The sequence below is a fragment of the Curcuma longa genome, chromosome 17 (genome assembly GCF_044706935.1).
Source record: "Curcuma longa cultivar G26 ecotype Majalengka, Jawa Barat chromosome 17, ITB_CL_G26_1.1, whole genome shotgun sequence".
Classification (NCBI taxonomy): domain Eukaryota; kingdom Viridiplantae; phylum Streptophyta; class Magnoliopsida; order Zingiberales; family Zingiberaceae; genus Curcuma; species Curcuma longa.
The window spans coordinates 8,989,361-9,009,344 of NC_133877.1; the positions used below are offsets into that span (position 1 = coordinate 8,989,361).

Genomic DNA, 19,984 nt, shown 5'->3' on the forward strand with positions numbered 1-19,984 from the left:
TTGCGCGCTTCAGTCTTTTTACCTTTAAAAAATTGAATAAATTATACATATAAATTATTGTCAGAAAAACAATTAATAAAAACATAAATATATTAACAATCTAATTAATTATTAATTAATCAATTATTTATAAAAAGTTAATTGTTATTAATAATTCGATTAATTAATATCAAAACGTATCAGCACAGGTGCTAAAATTATATATCATCCAGATCAGACCGTGGCATGGCTCATGCTTGTGATCATGTGTTGCTTCTACTCCACTTCAGGAACTCTCTAAATTACTACAGTGCCATACATCACGCAAAGGGTACCAGATCACAGGGGACTATAAAACAAAGAACAAGTTCTTGAGATAATGTAACAACTTGTTGGATAAAGCAAAACTATGAACTAAAAATCTGCTTAAATACTATAGAAACCATATCATACAAAAATGAATGAAAATTAATAAAAAAAATTTGTTCATAGATTCATTTAAAAAAATATATTAATAAATTCAAAGTCTACAACAATATATTTATTAAAAACAAAACAACAGATTAATATTATAAATTTGTTATAGATTTGATGATGATGTTGACGGTTACCGTCATAAAAGAAACAAGCGTGTTTTTTCCCCCCAAAATATCAGTTGTTGCAAAAATGGAACAACTTTTGCAGGTTTATGTTTTGAAGTAAAAAATTTACATAAAGGCCCATCTTTTTTTCTCTTCCAGAATGCAACGAGATTAACCACCAGAACAAAAGCATAGTACAAGCTGAATAAGCTTGTGATATCATAAAAGGTTACTGAAAAGTTTTTGCAAATCAGATTTCTATATTTGATATCATGCCATGAGTAATATTATTAAATCACAATGAACAGAGGCGCACTTGAGAATCCCTTCATGGATGCATTGGCGATAATCAAACAGATTTTGTAGATCTCTCCTGGTTGCCAGGCACAGCAGCATCTTCTACCTGTGAATGAAGTATTTCAAGCATGTTGAAGAATCTAACCACTAATAAAACTCGCATAAGCAAATAAGAATGTTGCATCAAACCCCTTCTTGTCCAACACTCGATAGCTAAGTGCAATAATATAAGTGATACTATATGAACTTGGTAAGATAAAATGTGAATGTTGAATTTGTTTGCGTGCACATTTGCGCATGTGTGTGCCATTTACGTGCACGCATGCACATGTGTCTAAATGGACATGCATATGAATCAAGCATGTCAAAGTGTGAAGGAAGTGCTTTCAAACATGTAAGAACTTGATCAAACACTCAAGAAGCGAGCACAGGAATATAATTGTACTATGTGAACTTCATGTGTGTAAATGGACATGCATACGAATTAAGCATGCCAGGAAGTGCTTTCAAACATGTAAGAACTTGATCAACCACTCAAGAAGCGAGCACAGGAATATAATTGTACTGTGTGAACTTGATAGGTTTGAAAAATGAATGTTGAACTTGGGTGCACATATATGCGTGTAGATTAGGCACGTCAATGTGTAGAGGAAATACCTTCAAGTATCTCAAAGAATGTAAGGGTGGTTTGAACCAGCATGTAAACATTCAATAGGATAGCAGTAATATAACTGATGATATATAAACTTGGCAAGATAGAATCATGGTGTTGAATTCTCATGCATGTGCATGCATGTATGCATGGGCGTGCACATGTGCATGTGCAAAGGAGGTACCTCCAAGCATGTCAAAGTGTGAAGAAAATACCCATACCTGCTTGTCAAACACTCAGTACCAGAGCACGGTAACACAAATGATATTAAGATGAACTTGGTAAGGTAGAAGTGTGAATATTGAACTCTCTTGTGCATGTGTGAGCAATAAAGAATGGAGCTTCTCACACTGCTTGTCAAAAACTCAATAGAAAAACACAGTAGCGTGTGTATGTGTTTGTATAAATGTTAAAATCACTTTGCATGTGTGTCTGAAACAAGGTGGAATTTCCCACACCTGTTGGTTGGGCATTATATGAATTTTTGGTAAGATAGACATTGTGTGTGCATGCCCACCAGCATGTGAACGTATGTAATACCGAAGACTCATGCACAAGAGTGTGCCTGACATAATGGGTAGAACCTCTCACTTTGTTAAACACTCACGAGGAATGCACAATAATAAAATTGGTATGAAAGAAGCATGAATGCTGAATTCTTGTGTAGACTTGCAAATGAAAGTTGAATGTGTGTGTATGTGTGTTTCAACTTGCTAGTAGACTTGTAAAAAGTAATTAGCTACTAGAAAAATAATGATTGTGTTAAACCATACTAGGCTACAATGGACAGGACATATTGCATGAAATTCATGTTTCTTTGTAAATGTAGAACCAGGCAATGATACTATGGAGATGACATGGATAGCATGGCATCTTTCTGGTTTGCTGCAATGAAAATTGACAATTTAGATCATATGGAATATGATCTCCAAGATTTAATTTAGTACCTGAACAGAAGCTAGGAAATTCACTACAACTTTAGCCAGCTCTTCCTGATATTTGGTGTAACAATGATCGGCACCTTCAATTATGTGCAGTTTGTGGTTGGGTATCAGCTTTGCAATTTCATAGGCATCTTCTACAGGAATTGTTTCATCAGCTGAACCATGAACTGTGAAGATCCTAAAATAAACAATGAAGCCAGACTTGCATGACAAATCTAAACAAAACAACTTGCATTGCTAAATAAGAATCGTATCGGTGAGCGATGAGGAAGGTATTTAAGACGATTGGATAAACTTTATCACTATGTTTGGCTTCGTTTGGAATTTAACTATAATTATCTAATATGACATTGTAGTTTAGGTAACATGTGATTGAACCTGCTCAACATTAGCATAGTCAATAATCTGACTTTAAGCTTGTGATTGAACCTGCTCAACATTAGCATAGTCAATAATCTGACTTTAAGCTTGTGATTCTAGGACCAGCAATATCAACTAACATCATTTATCATGCATTGTACTATAAAAAAGGGGTAATGGTAGCTCATCTTGAGCAAACATAAAATTTGATTAGCTTTGCTATTTTGCTAGATTGAGTTAATCTTACCATATATTAATAGTTTTTATATGAAAGGTTGTAAGTCCTTGTTGTCTTCAATGTCAAACCATACTTGTCCATGGCTCTATCTCAAGAGGTCAATAAGTGATAATATAAATTGGCAAACTCTTGATTCAGAAATAAAAGCATTTGGTCAACTGACTAAAGTCTTAATGTAAGAAAGGTTCTGCTCCTTCAAACACTCTAGACCTCTAAGTGTGATGACTAAGGAAAAACACTCATCCAGAGGGAATTTAGGTGCCTGATTTGAGCTCCTCTTAATAACACTACTAGTTAACACAGATTGTCTAAAAATACAAAAAAAAAACAAGTGCAAAATGGCTGGTCAAACAAAAAGCAATGGTCAGAAAAGAATTGATGGCATAGAAGCATATATACTTTGAGTTCAACATTTGGAACCTATAGTGCACATCAAGTTATCGTAGGGTAGGTCTATAGATTAAAAGCATGGTCAAATTAAGTTCACAACTCATGAAGTGGTAAACACCACAACAGAAAACACTGGTGGTGCATTTGTTAGTCCATCTGAAATGTCAGCTAAACTCTTACAAGAATGAAATCCATTTATTGAGGCTAAAGAATAAAATGTTAACTTGATAAAATGTGCTTGATTACTTAAGTGCGGAGCAGGAGGAAGTAGCAACCTGCAATTCTTATCAATTGAGAGGCATGCTGCATGCATATCAATATTTAGTCTGTCCATTAGACTTTCTTCAGTTACTCTGAATGCAAATTTACCTGCAATATATTCAAATTGAAGTCAGTGTTCACATCAAAACCAAGTAGAAAAAAAAACAAAGAGTTGAAGAAGAAGAAAAACCTACCAAGTGTATGCCATAAAGTCTTTGAATATGTCATCATCTTTTATTAAGCGGTCCCTAGCATGCTACTTAAAAGAAAAAATTCATCTTCAAAAGTAACATGCTCATTTAGAGATAGGAGATAAGGAGGATCATGTGTTCTTTTAGCATATGGGATTGATTTTTTGTGTAACAAATTTCACTATCCTTTTAACTTACAGCAAACAAAAATTTCCTAGGGCCATTACCTGGATCTGTAAGACAAACATGTGCTACAATATAGCGTTAAATGACTGAAGTCCTACAAGAACATAATTCAAATTATTATCAATTTTCACCGAGATTTACATTATTCCTGAACTTACACATAAATTTAAGATAGCTGCCTTTCTATTAGCATTCTCAATGATAAGGAGTGGGAAGAGACAAAACCAGAACAGCTTAATTGAGCTACATTCCAAATTTTGGGATATCATAAATGACTAAATTTAAACAATAATCATAAACAAGAATTAATTGACAAAGAATGTGCTTACTCTTAAAAGTAATAATCAGTAACCCAACCAAAATTTTTATAGACCATCTTCAGCTTACCATTTTTGTCCATAACATCAATGAAACCATCTCTTTTAATTCTTTGAAGATAATCTTCACCCAAGACATTTTCAATTCCTCTTTTTAAGTCAAAGCGACCAGAAAGATTTATGACTGTATGAGCATCTGCATACCTAGATGCATATAAGAGCACCACATCTCCCCCTGTAAGAACCAATTCCAGTTAGAGTCAGACATAAACGTGTAAGGCATAATTGTTCTACATGAAAATATATATAATTGATGCAAGAGTCAACTTCAGATTCTTCAGTAAAAAAAGTTGAACAAATAAATATCATTATGGATACTAGGAAGACAACGTTGTGTCAATAAAATTCACAATGAAAGACATATATTAAAGCTTGACAATAGGTGAAAAACTAAAATAGCATGTGCAACTAGCATCTACCTTTACTATGACCAACTATAGCGCTTGTTTCATAATCTTTCTCAGAAAAGTAGAGGAGTACAGAATGTAAATCTTCAACTTCTTTCCAGTAGTTGCCATACTCAAAGGTACCTTCACTCTCACTGGAAATATAAATAACATGATCAGTATGTGACCAAATCAATATAAAATGGTTGCATGAATGTCATGAAAAGACATATGAGAATCAAGAGTAAGACAGAAGTTTAGCATGCATCATAGTGTACATCGAAAAAGTTTCCAAGGATTGACAAAAAACCTGAAACCTTCTAGTGGTTCAGCTAGTTTATTTGGAGCATAAGTAGAAGACTAAAGTATAACTGCTAAGAAGAGAATAATTAATTAATTAATTAAATTTATATATTAGGTATTGAGATGAATAGACAAAATAGAAAATGGCCAACTATAGTTTTTATTCTAGGAAAATGATGATTATAAAATAAATAGAAAGCACCACTTCAAATTTATGATAGAATCTAGTGCCCGGCATCTTGACTAGTATTAGTAGTGTTGTAAATGGCGGTAGATAGTAGCGGGGAGGTCAGTGACTTCTACCACCTCGACCACCTAGGCGGTGCTTAGGCGGTTGAATTTTTTTAATATTTTTACACATTGTCATTATTCTTTGTGATGTTTATGCATAAATAAACTTCATACAATACAATACAATTTATATAATGTACAAATAAATATATAAATGCAATTAACAAGATAATTAATAAAAATTTTAAAAAATAATTTTTAAATATATATATATTAAATTAATAGGATAATTTATTAGGCTTAAATATATTAACTAAAGATAAAAAATTTAATCTTGTTAAAACTATCTTATCAAAAAGAAAACATGTACATGGGTTTATATAGCCAACATAACCCTAAGATCATAAGAGAAAAGACATGTCTACCCCTGCTTTTCACAACACTCCCCCTCAAGTTGAACATATATATCAAACATGTTCAACTTGCTAAGAACAGAATTAAACATAGTTTGGGGTATAGCCTTCGTAAACATATCAGCAAGTTGGTCCTCAGATTTGACATAAGGCAAACATAGTTCTCCAGAATCAAGTCTCTCCCGAATAAAATGGCGATCAATCTCGATGTGTTTAGTCCGATCATGTTGTACTGGATTATTTGCAATATTGATTGCAGCCTTGTTGTCACAATATAGCTTGAGGGGTAATTCTGCTTTTAATCCCATGTCTTCCAACAAAAAACACAACCACAACATTTCTGCAAGACCATGTGCCATGGCTCGATATTCTGCTTCAGCACTGGACCGTGCACAAACATTTTGTTTCTTACTTCTCCAAGTTACCAGGTTTCCTCCCAAAAAAGTGCAATAGCCAGAAGTGGACCTTCTATCATCTCGAGAACCAGCCCAATCTGCATCAGAATAACATTCCACTTTCAGATTACCACCTCCTTTGAACAGCAAGCCTTTTCCGGGACATGACTTCAAGTACCTTAAAATCCTGTCAACAGCCTTCATATGGACAGTTTTAGGAGCATGCATGTACTGGCTCACCACACTAACAGCATAGGTGATGTCAGGTCTAGTCATAGACAAATATAGTAATTTTCCAACCAACCTTTGATACGTTCCCTTTTCCAGACTTGTAAGATCTTCCCCATTTAGTAAGATCATGATTTACTTCTATAGGAGTAGATGCTGGTCGACAACCCAACTTCCCTGTCTCCTTGAGTAAATCCAACACATACTTTCTCTGACACATATAAATTCCTTCTTGAGATCGAGCAACTTCAATACCAAGGAAGTACCTCAATAGTCCAAGATCTTTAATTTCAAATTCTGATGTTAACTTGGACTTGAGAGCCTGGATTTCAGCTTCGTCATCACCTGTAACTATCATGTCATCAACATAAACCAAGAGAATGGTAGTTCTGCCCTCTTTCTTTTTAACAAAAAGTGTATGATCAGCATTTCCTTGTTTAAAGCCAAACAATATCATGGCTTTGCAAAACCTATCAAACCATGCTCTGGGAGATTGTTTAAGCCCATACAAAGCTTTTCTTAGCCTGCAAATTTTTCCTTTTGTTTCGATTCCAGGAGGTGGTAACATGTAGACTTCTTCATGAAGGTCACCATTCAAAAATGCATTTTTAACATCTAGCTGAAATAAAGGCCAATCATATTGAGCAGCAAGAGAAAGAATTACTCTGACCGAATTCAGTTTTGCAACTGGAGCAAAAGTCTCCAAGTAATCCACCCCATATGTTTGAGTGAATCCCTTGGCAACAAGTCTGGCTTTATATCTGATCACTTCACCCTCTGAATTATACTTGATAGTATAGACCCATTTAGAACCAACCAAGTTCTTCCCCTTTGGAGGATCAACTAATTCCCAAGTACCATTCCTGTTAAGAGCCTCTATCTCTTCATTCATTGCTTCCAGCCACCTAGCATCCTTTACAGCTTCATAATAAGAAGAAGGTATAGCATGACTTGATAACTGTGAAACAAAAGCATGATATGAAGAAGACAAACGAGAGTAAGAAACGTGATTGGAGATAGGATGTTGAGTACATGACCTGACCCCCTTCCTAACAGCAACAGGAAGGTTCAGCTCATTCATATTTAATGACTGCTCCAAGGAATCAAGAGCCAGAGCATCTGATTCGACTAGCCGGTCAGTAGTAGGTCCTTGCTTGTGTCTTCGTCGCTTGTAAGTGATAATTTCCTGTGAAGACTGCGAGCCCAGTAATGTATTTTCCATGGCATCCACTGGAATAGGAGATGGGACTACTTCAGGTACACAAGGAGGAGATGGACCACTTGAGGTACACAAGGAGACACAGAAGAGGTAATATGCTCCCCCTGAGGATGAGGCTGAAGAGAATAATAAGACTCGGACTCAAAAAAGGTAACATCCTTCAAAACATATCTCGTCCTAGTAATAGGATCAAAGCACTTGTAACCTTTCTGACAAGTGGAATATCCTAGAAAAACTCCCCGTATAGAACGAGGATCAAGTTTTGAGGACTTGGGACCAAGAACATGAATAAAGCAGAGAGAACCAAAAACTCGAGGTGTAAGGGAGAACAACGTGGTGCCAGGACGAAGAATAGTGAGAGGGCACCGATACCCGAGACCTTTGGATGACAATCTATTGATGATATAGGCAGCGGCAAGGACAGCATCAGCCCAGAAAAATTTAGGTAAGTGGCGTTGAAATAATAGTGCACGGGCTGTTTCAAGGATATGACGATTTTTTCTTTCAGCCACTCCATTCTGTTGTGGTGTGTAGGGACAGGATGACTCATGAAGAATTCCTGAATCCTCAAGGAAAGTATTTAGAGACTGAGCAAAGTACTCACGGGCATTATCAGAACGTAAAGTCTTTACTCTTGTTTGAAATTGAGTTTCTACCATTTGACAAAAAGTTTGAATGAGTCGAGGAACTTCTTCTCTGCTTTTCATCAAATAAAGCCATGTACAATGGGTGTAATCATCAATAAAAGAGAGAAAGTATCGATAGCCATCCAAAGAAGTCACAGGAGAGGGCCCCCACACATCAGAATGAACAAGATCAAATGGAGAAGAACTTTTATTTATGGACTCAGAAAATTGAGTTCTACAATGTTTTGATAACTGACAGACTTCACACTTAAGTGACTCAAAAGAAATTGACGAGAAAAGACTAGGAAATAAAACTTTCAAAGACCTGAAGGATAAATGTCCCAACCGGGAATGCCATAAGAGAATGTCTTGATGTTTATTCTCCAAACACTGTGCTGTAGTCTTCAGAGCAGAGGCTGTTCCAAGCTGATAGTAATAAAGACCTCCTACTTCACGGCCAGTCCCAATCATTTGCTTGGTCTCGAGATCCTGGAAGACACAATGATCAGGAAAAAAGGTTACCGAGCAGTGAAGTTGTTTTGTAATGCTGCTAACAGAAAGTAAATTAAGAGAAATAGAAGGAACATGAAGAGCAGAGGATAGGATAAAGTGATCTGCCAGTTGTATGGAACCTTTGCCAGCAACAGTGGCCTTGGTTCCATTTGCAATGGTCACTTTATCTTGCCCAGAGGACAAAGAGTAGGAAATAAAAGAGTTAGCAATGTGTGTCATATGATCTGTAGCTCCTGAGTCAATGACCCAGGGGCTATAAGAGCTTGAACCAGCAACACTCAATCCCAAGCCACGGATACCTGTGTGCGCTTGAGATGGAGGGGTAGAGGCAGAAGATGAAGCCTGAAGCCGCGAGAGAAGGTGCTGAAGGTTGGCAATGTCAGTAGATGACAACCCAACAGAAGAAGATACAGAGGAACCAGCAGTCTCCCCCTCCACTAATTTCTTGACAGCAACATTTGCACGACTAGGAGCTTTCTTGTCACCATGTTTGAATTTGTCAGGTTTCTTCTCCGGATATTTCTCCCAACAAAAATCTGAATCATGATTAGTCCTTTTGCAGTGTCGACAAAATTTATCACCTCTTCCTTTAGTTCCCCCAGGCTTGGACTTGTATGTAGAACTGATAAGAGCAGAAGTCTCTCCAATTGGAGTGCTGGTAGCAGAAATACCCTTGTTGCTCATGGTCCTTTTCCTGCCCTCCTCACTGAGAACTTTGTAATAAACTTGTTCTAGAGAGGGAGTAGGATCAAGACTAAGAATTTGTCCTTTTAAACTCTCAAACTCTGCATGAAGCCCATCTAGAAACTTAATAATTCTGTCCTTTTCTAGAAGCTTTAGATATCTCTGGTGATCTTCAGTGGAAATCCAATTCTCCATCCTGTAATAGTCAAACTCATCCCACAACCCCTTCAGAGCAGCAAAATAATTGGTGACAGACATAGAACCTTGATCAAGTTTAAAAATTTGACTACTCAGCTGATAAGTACGCAACATATCGTGCTTGCGTCCGTACATTTGCTCCAGAGTCTTCCACATGTCAAAAGCTGTTTTGTTATGAAGAATGACCTGTTTGATGCCAGAACTGACAGAATTGAGTATCCAAGTCATCAACTGAATATTGTCACGCCTCCAAATACGAAAATTTGGGTCCTTTTCATCCGGTTTCACTTTAGTACCATGAAGAACATCAAGTTTATCATGGCCTTCAACATAAAGTTCAACGGCAACTGCCCAAGATGCATAATTTTTCTCTGTCAATTTCTCCGAGGTTATCTGAAGACCGGATCCTCCAGTTCCTGACATCGTGAAAAACGGTTGTACCTGTCCAGAAGAAGCCATGGGATCTGCAGAAATATCCAAAATTATCAGAAATTTCTCCAGAAGTGTCTTGTTTTTTTTTTTTAACAGCAGAATTTTTTTTTTTTTTTTTTTTTTTTTTTTTTGAACAGAAGAACCTTTTTTTTTTTTTTTTTGCAGCCTAGAGGCTACAGGAGAAATCCTCTCACTGAACCCTCTCGCTGAACCACCACAACTTTATTCGCTGGGTGGGCGTCGACTGCGAGAAGCTCTGGTCGGTGACGGAGGAGAAAGGGTGGCCCGTAGGAATAACAGAGAGCGCGGAATGACCACAACGAGGCTCCTCCCCGGCGACAGCACGCGTCGGCAGCGGCAGCAGACCAGAGGACGGGCTCCTCTCCGGACGACAGCGAGCCTCCTCAGAGGCGCAGCGGGCTCGAGGTTGGACGGAGGGCGCAGCACGCGGAGAAGCAATCGCGATCCTCACAATCGCGAGAGAGGAAGTGGCGCCCGAGGGTTACTGCTTCTGAGCCTCAGTCCCTTCGCTGCTGCTAGAGAGATCAGGCGACGGGATTAGCCAGAGCTTCCTTCGGGTGGCGGTGGAGTCACTCGCGCGAAGGAGGAGATCAGCCGAACCGATCACGACGCCGAAGAAGGAGCAACCTCTCCGTCTAGATCGAGAGGAAAGGCGCCGAAGAAGGAGCCCCCGCCTCCGTCTTCGAAGCGGCGCCAAGCAGAAGCAAAAGCGGAAGGAAGCGCCGCGACGGGAAGGAAGCGCGTAACGCCGAAGAAGAAAAGAGGTTGATTCGCGGAAAACGCGCTCTGAAGTTAAAATTATCTTATACGAAAAGAAAACATGGCATGGCGATAACACAGGAGAGAGAAAAAAAATTAGGGTTTTAGAAAACCTTGCTCTGATACCATGTTAAAACTATCTTATTCAAAAAAGAACACATGTACAGGGTTTATATAACCAACATAACCCTATTCATCATAATAAGAAAAGACCATCTACCCCTGCTTTTCACAACATACAATTTAAGATCTATCATACATCCTAATCACAAATCATTCACACTATAATCCATTTTACAATTCCAACCATACTTCACATAATTACATTAAAATACAACAAATTCCACAAATGTACAAACTACTCCACTAACCATATACAACTAAACATGAGCAAGAACATGTTTACGCAATAATATATATCAACAATTTATAAATTATAATTTATTCCTAATCATAACAATATATATCAACAATTGACACAAGCAAGAACATGTTCATTATTCACAATTCATGGCAACCACAACATTCATTCACTTATACAACCTTAACATGAACTAGTTCATATCCAACAACATTCTTCAATGTACGTATAAGAAAAGATGTCAACTTCACTTCCTAAACAATAAGACACATTCCTTTTCCTAGACAAGAACATAATCAAATAACTATAGCAATTCCACTACTTATACATCAAGCAACAAATTACATGGTTTAGATAGTTTCCTTTACATCCTTTCCAGTCCAAGAACAAGTCTATACAAGATCATTGCACACATCAAATACAAGATTACACAACACACTATGTTCCATCTACAACAATAACCTATTCCATGATTCATTTCATTATCTTATAACTTCAACATACAACATGAATTCCATTCATGATCACAAATTCAATAACACAACATACTTTATTTATAAACATTCAACAAGCAACACATATCCACATAATCCCTCTAATCCATTTAGAATCACACATCATTTGGTTACTACATTCTAAATATAAACAAATTGTGCAATTTCTATAACAACAACTGACAAACATTTCCATTAACCATAACATCAACAACCTAGTTAAAACAATCCTATTCAATCAGCATAGATGAAAAACTAGCACAACATAACACAACCGAATCATTCATTCCATTCAAAGTCAACATTCCATACATGAAACAAAATTGATTAGCAATTCAAGTTCCAAATCATTCATCCATATTAATTACACGACAAGAATAGAACAAATCAAACAAATGGGGGGTTTTTGATTCACTCATGCCAACAAAACAAATAAAATAAAATCGAAAACTAGGTTAGAAATTATGGTTTTCCCCAATCGGCACCAAACAGAGACACGACACCCTCTTGGTTGAGTTGCGCCAATAGGGAACAGTGGACCTCGCTGGAGCTGGCCAATTCCGGCAAGATCAAATCGGGGAAAACACTAGTTCGGTCACTGCTCAGCCCTCCGCTGCTGCAAACCACAGACAGAAGTTAGGAATCCAAGCAAAACCTTACCTCGTGTTCTCGGTGGATGATATGGTCAAAGCTAAACAAGACGTCCCTTGCCGAACTCCGGTGGATGTGGATGGACAGGGAGCTCCGTCGGAACAAACCGCTTACGACGGCACATCCCTGCTGTGTGGAATGTCGTCGGTCGTCAATTGCCGGAGCTGATCCACCCACGGTGATAGATCCGCGACTGACGGGGATGAAGAAGTCGCTCGCCGGAGCAAACCTCTCACGGCGAGGTCTCCTGCGGTTGCATCGGCACTCGTCGACCTTCATGGACGTCGGCCGCCACTTTGTTGTTGATCGGGAAGAAGAAGATGATCGGAGAAGTAAGCGATAGTTGGGAGCTTAGCGGTAGAAATTGCAATAGGAAGATGGAATGAGAAGCTATAGGATGCGATATTTGTGAAACCTAATCTGGCCGAGCCCCCCTTTGCGCGATGAACCGGCTGACCTTTTAAGCCAGCATTGAACCAACGGCTTGAATGAGAAATTAACCGGATTGAGCCAAATTGAGCCCGAACCGAACCAGATTCAAACTCGAACTGAACCAGATTCGACCCAGACTTAATTTTCTCCAAATTGGGTATGTTCGTGGGTTTTCTGAATTGATTTTCTTAATCCGATTTCAATTCTTTACAATTGGACTTGATTGCAATTTTCCAAAATTTATTATCTTCATCCTAATTTCTTGCAAAATCAAATATCGCAAATTAATACTCGTAAATTATCTCAAATTAATAAGAAATAGAATGAAGACCTGAAATTAATCCAAGTTAAAGAAATAGACTCAAAACCCAATTTATAATATAGAAAATGATCAAAACAATACAATATAATCCTAAATTATCCCGTCAAAAAGTCACTTATCACTTACCAAGGTGGTCACCCCAGAGGAAATTCGAGCTGCAGTATTTGACATTGGCAGCAACAAGGTGTTGAGCCCGGATGGCTATAGAGCACAATTTCTCACTACAGCATGGGACACAATGGGGCCTGATTTCCGATGAGTGGTGCAAGAATTTTTCTTGACAGGGAGGTTGCTCTAACAATGGAACCATACTCTCATTGCTCTAGTTCCAAAGTCTAAACGCTCTCCCCAAGTGACAGACTATAGGCCGATATCCTGCTATACAGTTGTATACAAGACAATATCAAAGATCTTGACTAGCAGATTAGCCACGGTAATGGATAACCTATTAGACCCTGCGCAGACAACTTTCGTCCATGATCGATCCATCACTGAGAATATACACTTAGCCTAGGAATTACTACGAAAGTATGCTCAAAAGAGAATATCCCCGTGTTGCGTGATCAAAGTAGACCTTCGAAAGACATTTAACACAGTGGATTGGAGTTTCTTGTAAGTGGTGCTTGTTGGTTATGGTATTCCCCAACAGTTCCGTGAATGGATTATTGAATGCATCATCACAGTCTCATACTTGATCAGCCTCAATGGTGGACTGCACAGTTTCTTTCGCGGGCAACGTGGACTTCGACAAAGTGATCCTTTATCTCCTTTGCCTTTTAGATTATGTCTTAAAGTTTTCTCAAGATCATTGAAGGTGGTATCAAAGCAACCTGGTTTTCATTACCATCCTATGTGTGCGGACATCGAGATCACGCACTTGACGTATGCAGACGATTTACTGTTGTTCGCAAGGGGAGACGAGTCTACCATCGCCCTGATTGCGAACTGCTTGAGGGACTTTGGAGACACTGCTAGCTTGAAGGTAAATCCACTCAAATCTAACATTTATTGTACTGGTGTTGATCCAAGAACCAAGGAAACGCTGCTGCAGATTATAGGTTTCCAACAAGAGGCTTTTTTGTTTTGTTACCTAGGCATCCCCCTAGCCACGGAGAAGCTGCGCATCAGCAATTATAGCATCCTGATAATAGTGTGGAAGCTAACTTTCTACCCAAAGCATACACTGTCATATCCAGGCAAGCTGGAATTGGTGAAGATAGTGCTGCAAGGGGTAGAATGTTTTTACCTCTCAATCCTCCCCATTCTTGATTGCGTAATTGACAAGCTTTATGACACATGTCGGTCGTTTATATGGTCAACGAAGCATCCTGCAATCTCTTGGGCAACCATTTGCTTATCGAAGGAGGAAGGCGACTATGAGGTGCGAGACTTATATGCATGGAACTCAGCCTTGTTATGTCGGACTTTATGGAATATACAATTCAAGAAGGACTCTTTATAGGTTTGTTGGATACACCATCAGTATCTTAGGCATGTTGATATTTGGAGTGGCAAGCCAAAGTTGCGGACTCCCCATTAATCAAGCGCTTGTTGTAGCTACGTGATCAAATCATGCAGCAAATAGGCAGACGGAGCAGCGCCAACATGAAGCTCATTGAGTGGTATGTCTCAGAGAAACAAGGGGTTGGGAATGCATATGAGTTCTCCCGACCAAAAGGGATAGCGCAGCCATGGGCCAAAACCGTGTGGAAGCCTCATCTGCTGCCAAAGCACAAGTTCACATTCTATTTACTTGCTCACAACAAGCTATTGACAAAGGATCGCATGCCATATGAGGCATGCAAGACTTGTGCATTGTGTCAGCAAGTTGATAAATCATGTTGTCACCTCTTCTTCTAATGCCCTATCAGTGCCGAGCTGTGGATAAAAGTGAAGAGATGACTTGGCATCCAACAGGACACATTTAGCTTCACTCGATTATTACGCATCATCCAACGGACATATCGCGACAACGAGCACCTTGTCAAATCTCAATTTTTGGCTATTACTTGCATAATCTACCTTTTGTGGCAAGCTAGGAATAGATGCCAATATGAGGGGGATGTCCCTCAAGTAGATAGGATGTTTTACAAAGTGCAAATACATATCTATCACTTTGTAGACATCTAAACATGTACAGTAGCTTTTGACTTTATAATATTTACCATTCATCCTAAAAAAGAGACTTACATTTTCGACGTTGGGTAGATCTTTTATGTAAGCGAAGGCTTAACTAAGGAATAAGTTGTTTTGACATCAAAGTTGATGAATTAGTCGACTGATGATCATATACGATCAAAGATTGATATCGTTAGTCAACCAGAAAATTGATTAAAGGCAACTGCTTGCAAACAAAAAGGTTCAATTTAGAGTTGAGTCAACTAATGTCTTATTAGTTAACTAAGTAGTCAACCAGATATGCATTTCCTGTGAACAAAAAGTTCTTGTTCCAAGTTAAGTCAACTAAATCATAAATCAGCCAACTATTAGATAGGTTAATTAACTACCTAGTCAATTGAGCATCTATTCTAAGCAAATCGAATATTTTTTACTTGTAGTAGAGTCAATTGGGCAGTCAACTAAAGCCAAGTTAGTTGGCTGCTAAGTTGTTTGAATTAATTTTGAATTCAAAATATTATATCGTTGAATGGGAGTTTATCTAGAGTGAGTTGACTCACTAGTCTAGAGTCATTGAGACCAAGTTAAATTGATTGAGTCGATGGATAAGATTGAATCAGTTGACTAGATTACCCAAAAGTTAAGCATGTGAGCTTGTCTGGAAGAGTTGACTAATATATGTCAAAGCCAACTAGCATGAACTATAGTCTAGATTAAAGGTTTTGAGTCGACTAAATACAGTAGTTGGTTCTACGCAAATGAAGTTGTAGTGTACTAATGGTTTAAATTAGTCAACTAATATTAATGTAGAGCAGTTGTTGGAGCTTATCCATACCCATTTGGAGAGCTATAAAAGGGGAGGTGAGGGGGGACTCAAATGACAACATTCTTCCAACAATTCTACAACGACAAATTGTTCTTGCTCTTCCACTTCAATTATTGTATTTACTTTTTATTGCCTTGCTTTTATTTTCGAATTTAAGGTCTTTACCTCTAAGCTCCATAGTTTTGCAAATCTTTTACTACATTTTATTTGATATTCATTGCAAAAGATTTCTTTGCCTCCAAAAGAAGATTTTTGAGAAAGAGAAAGTTAGTAGTTTTCGAGGGTTGTCTCACCTTATATGGTGCATGTTTTCCTTCTTACCTTTTGCAAATCTAATATGGAATAATATTTTAAATATTTCCTCTCCAATATTGTTGGTGTGTTAATGTTAATTTCACTTTGCATACCCCACTATGCCTGAACCAGGGAAAGAATATTTACTAAAACCTACTTTGCTCCTAGATTAAGAAGGGATGGATAGTTGAATCCTAGCCACACTCCAATGCTATCCATAGATTCACTTGGAACATATACACACTTCTAGAAAGAAATCTTTTTGGAATAATAGCTTGTGTCATAGGACTTATGATTAACAACATGATCATGCAACTTAATGCTCTTTACAAACTAAAAATGGCCTCTTGAAGTCATTAAGATACCACATATGCAATATCTTTTCTTGAACAAAAATATTTTGGATAAATGATATGATAAAATTCAGAGGGATAATACAAAGCATACCCATTTCCTGAAAAATCAAAGCGAACCACACTGATATCTTTACTTGTTATTGCATCACTAAGGTTAAGTATTATTTCATGATCCTGGAAAATGCATTTCCAAAAGTCAGATGAAACATATCAGCAAATTAATCTCAAATGACTCACAAGCTTAGTGAAGTCTCAATTAAGGAAACATATGAAAAGTGTATGGTCTCTGATCAATACATACATTTTTAATAACTAGAAAAGTTAACAAATAATAAAAAACCATGATGTTTTATCACACTACTTGATAAAATAAAAAAGTTAGACAGATAAGAACATAAAGCTAAGCTGAATTAGCATTAAGTTCAAGAACATGATATCATTTAAAAATAAACCTATTTGCATTTCCGGGCTAGAAATTAATTTTAGTTCACTACTTTGGTTCACCAACACCCAGGCTACCTACTTCAGCAAAAATTAAATCATTACTAAATGAAACTATCCAGAAAAGTATTGAGAATAGAGTTATACTAACTAGGAAAGTTTCCCAGAACAGTCAAAAATAACTAGGCCAAAAGGATCTCAACAAAAGACCCTTATATTTTGGATTAACACAAAGGACCCTAATATTTTGGACAATTTCTAGATGCACTCTAAAAACAGAATCTACCTCAGTGCTGCACTAAACAAATAGACATGAAATCTAAAAGCAACTCAAAGTTCTTACATGATTTTCTGAATTAACTTGATGGAAAGTTATATATAAGAAGACTAAAAGCGACTAAAGAGACATGAAATCTATCAGAACATCCCACCTTTGTAGCTCTAAAACCATGGCACAATATAACAAGCTTCTTTGATCCAGTTTCATGTAGCACGGCGACAAGCTTCTCCCCATAGTTGTTTGTAATTACAAATCTTTGTTGAGGTACAGCTGTAGCAACAGTGATATGCAAAAATTCAGAACATGGCTTATTATTACACATATTTTGAAACCAGAGTACAGATTTGAGAATGTAAAGCCACAGAATTAAACTGTACTAAATCTAAACACACTGCAAGCTTCCAAGCAACTAAAAAAAGCAACCGATAAAGAAATAAAAGCATATAAAAGTTCGCAACATCGAGTCCACTCTGGCTGAGAAGATTACTCGACTCCGTGTTGGATTCATGTAAGAAGCGCAAAGGATTTCAAATAGTTCGTAGCAATACTCACAGGAGGCATTGTGGGAGTGGATCGATTCTGCCATCGTCGAGAGAGTGAATTCCGAAACTGAACGAAGACGGAAATTCCTCGCTGTTTCAAGCTTTCGTCACTCGCGATTGGCGGACGCCTACAGTCAACTCTATCCTCGAACACAACGCGCACTTTTATCCCTCAATTTGGATGTTTTATTGTATTTTTTTAATAATAAAATAAATAAAATTCGTCATGGATCACTCCCTTATAAAAAAAATAAATCAAAAAATGATAAAAAAAATATTATTCGACTTCGTCAAAATTTAAACCGTCTATTTTGTTATAACCAACTCAGCTATCACGCACTTAGATTTCAAATTAAATATTTAAACCCTAATCAATTTTGCAGACATACATCTAACAAACATATATTTTACATTTAACAAACCCTAAATATTTAAGTATCCGATTGATTTATTCTAATATTCTATAAAAAAAATTATAAAATTAATATATGATGTCAACTAAATCCAAATCAAACATATATTTTACATTTATCAAACAACATAATTTTTTAAAAAATACCTTTCATTATAACTTAAATTAATAATAATAATAATTTTTTATTACTTAAATTGAACTAAACTAAAATATAATAATTTAATTATTTTATCAAATACTTTTTATTCAATAAAAGTTATTAATAGAATTTTATATTAAATTGATATTATTACACTCTTAATAACCTATAAATCTATCTATTTTTTAAATTTTAAACCTTTTAAATCCATCCAACAATAAAGAATTTAAATTTATTTTAAATTTACGCCGTTCCACACTTATAGTCTATTGAATTTATTTATATTCTTATTTTTAAATTTAATTTTTTTTTTTAAGTTCATCAATGATTTTTACTAAAAGTTATTAATGACACTTGAAAATATAAGTGAGTTTAAGTTTTAGACAAATATTATTAATGGACTTAACCATATCATATCAGGTTCACTCCAAAGTTGCACCATTCCTTAGATTCTCTTGAGTTTGATAATGCTCAGCTTCTATTGTTATGCTTGGAATCTGTCTCCTCGTGGAATGTTGGTGAGGAGGCGACCTTCTTTGAGATGAGTGGCATGTCAATCAATGCTCATTGCTGAAAGTAACTTTTCTACGTGAATTAACACAAGTAAGAGGATGTCGAAGTTGTTCAACAAAGCCTCTCAATGCTTAGGTCGATAAAGATGCTTAGAAGTAAAGAAGGAGAAAATGTGTGAAAATCTCTCTCTAGACCAGTTCACATAGTTCGATCTTTATGAGGGATGTACTTGCAAAGTTTATGCCCTTGATCCCCCTAAATTTGTAATCGTTTCTCTGAGATGGCACACCTCTATGTGTAGTTTAGACATCAATTGCTCAAGCATTATAAGCTATAGACCAAGACATGGGGGTCATCGTTTGGTAAACGCCAAAACTATTAGGGTAACTACTCGACTTAGGCAAATGAGTTTGAGCCATCTTAACGAACTCCATTGTTGCATCGCACAGAGATACCAACTGGCCTCCTTAACTTAAAGGGGTTGAGTTGTCAAGTTATATAGGGGACTCGAGTGGCTAAGTCCCTTGAGTAATCGAGAGAGATGAGAGGAGGTACTCAAGCCAATGGACTATAGAGTTGTCGGATCGAGACACTCAAGTTGTCAAACACCCTGCAGGCTTGTCAACGTGGCTAGCAACCGCATGCAGTTCGGATTACTAACATTGCTCAAAGTTATTTCGATGTGTATTATGAGCCCCTGTTGATGCAAGGAGAATGAAATAATTGAACTTGATTTTGATAATAGCAAGTGTGCAGGTAGCATAATCAAAAAAGTCCTAATTAGAAGTTAGGTCAAGCTAAGTTCTAATTGGAGGCTAGATGAAGCAAATCATAACTAGAGTTAAGCAAAGAAATCCTGATCAAAAGGATTGGGGGAAAGTCTTAACTGATCAAGGACACTAGGTGAAGGGATTTGATGGAGTCTGGAGGATCAAG

The 19,984-nt window shown here is 37.1% G+C and overlaps 1 protein-coding gene across 1 annotated transcript; it reads right to left on the minus strand.

Moving 5' to 3' along the window:
- Positions 1-762: 762 nt before the first annotated feature.
- LOC141848635 (putative uncharacterized protein YDL057W) lies at positions 763-18,138 on the minus strand. The gene is made up of 8 exons (XM_074736684.1): positions 17,992-18,138; positions 17,591-17,709; positions 16,810-16,892; positions 4,876-4,997; positions 4,467-4,631; positions 3,717-3,810; positions 2,457-2,631; positions 763-963 (listed from the first exon to the last, which is right to left on the minus strand). Exons 1-8 carry the CDS (start codon positions 18,023-18,025, stop codon positions 910-912), a joined length of 846 nt encoding a protein of 281 aa, XP_074592785.1. The 5' UTR covers positions 18,026-18,138; the 3' UTR covers positions 763-909.
- Between the last annotated feature and the right edge of the window lie 1,846 nt (positions 18,139-19,984).

What these genes read in the sequence shown, in the direction of transcription:
- LOC141848635 (XM_074736684.1), bottom strand. Translation starts at nt 18,025, where the DNA reads ATGGCAGAATCGATCCACTCCCACAATGCCTCCT. An exon ending in TTTGATTTTTCAGGAAATGG is followed by an intron (nt 4,998 to 16,809) that starts GTATGCTTTGTA and finishes TTATATTTCCAG; the next exon opens with TGAGAGTGAAGGTACCTTTG. An exon ending in TATAGTTGGTCATAGTAAAG is followed by an intron (nt 4,632 to 4,875) that starts GTAGATGCTAGT and finishes TGGTTCTTACAG; the next exon opens with GGGGAGATGTGGTGCTCTTA.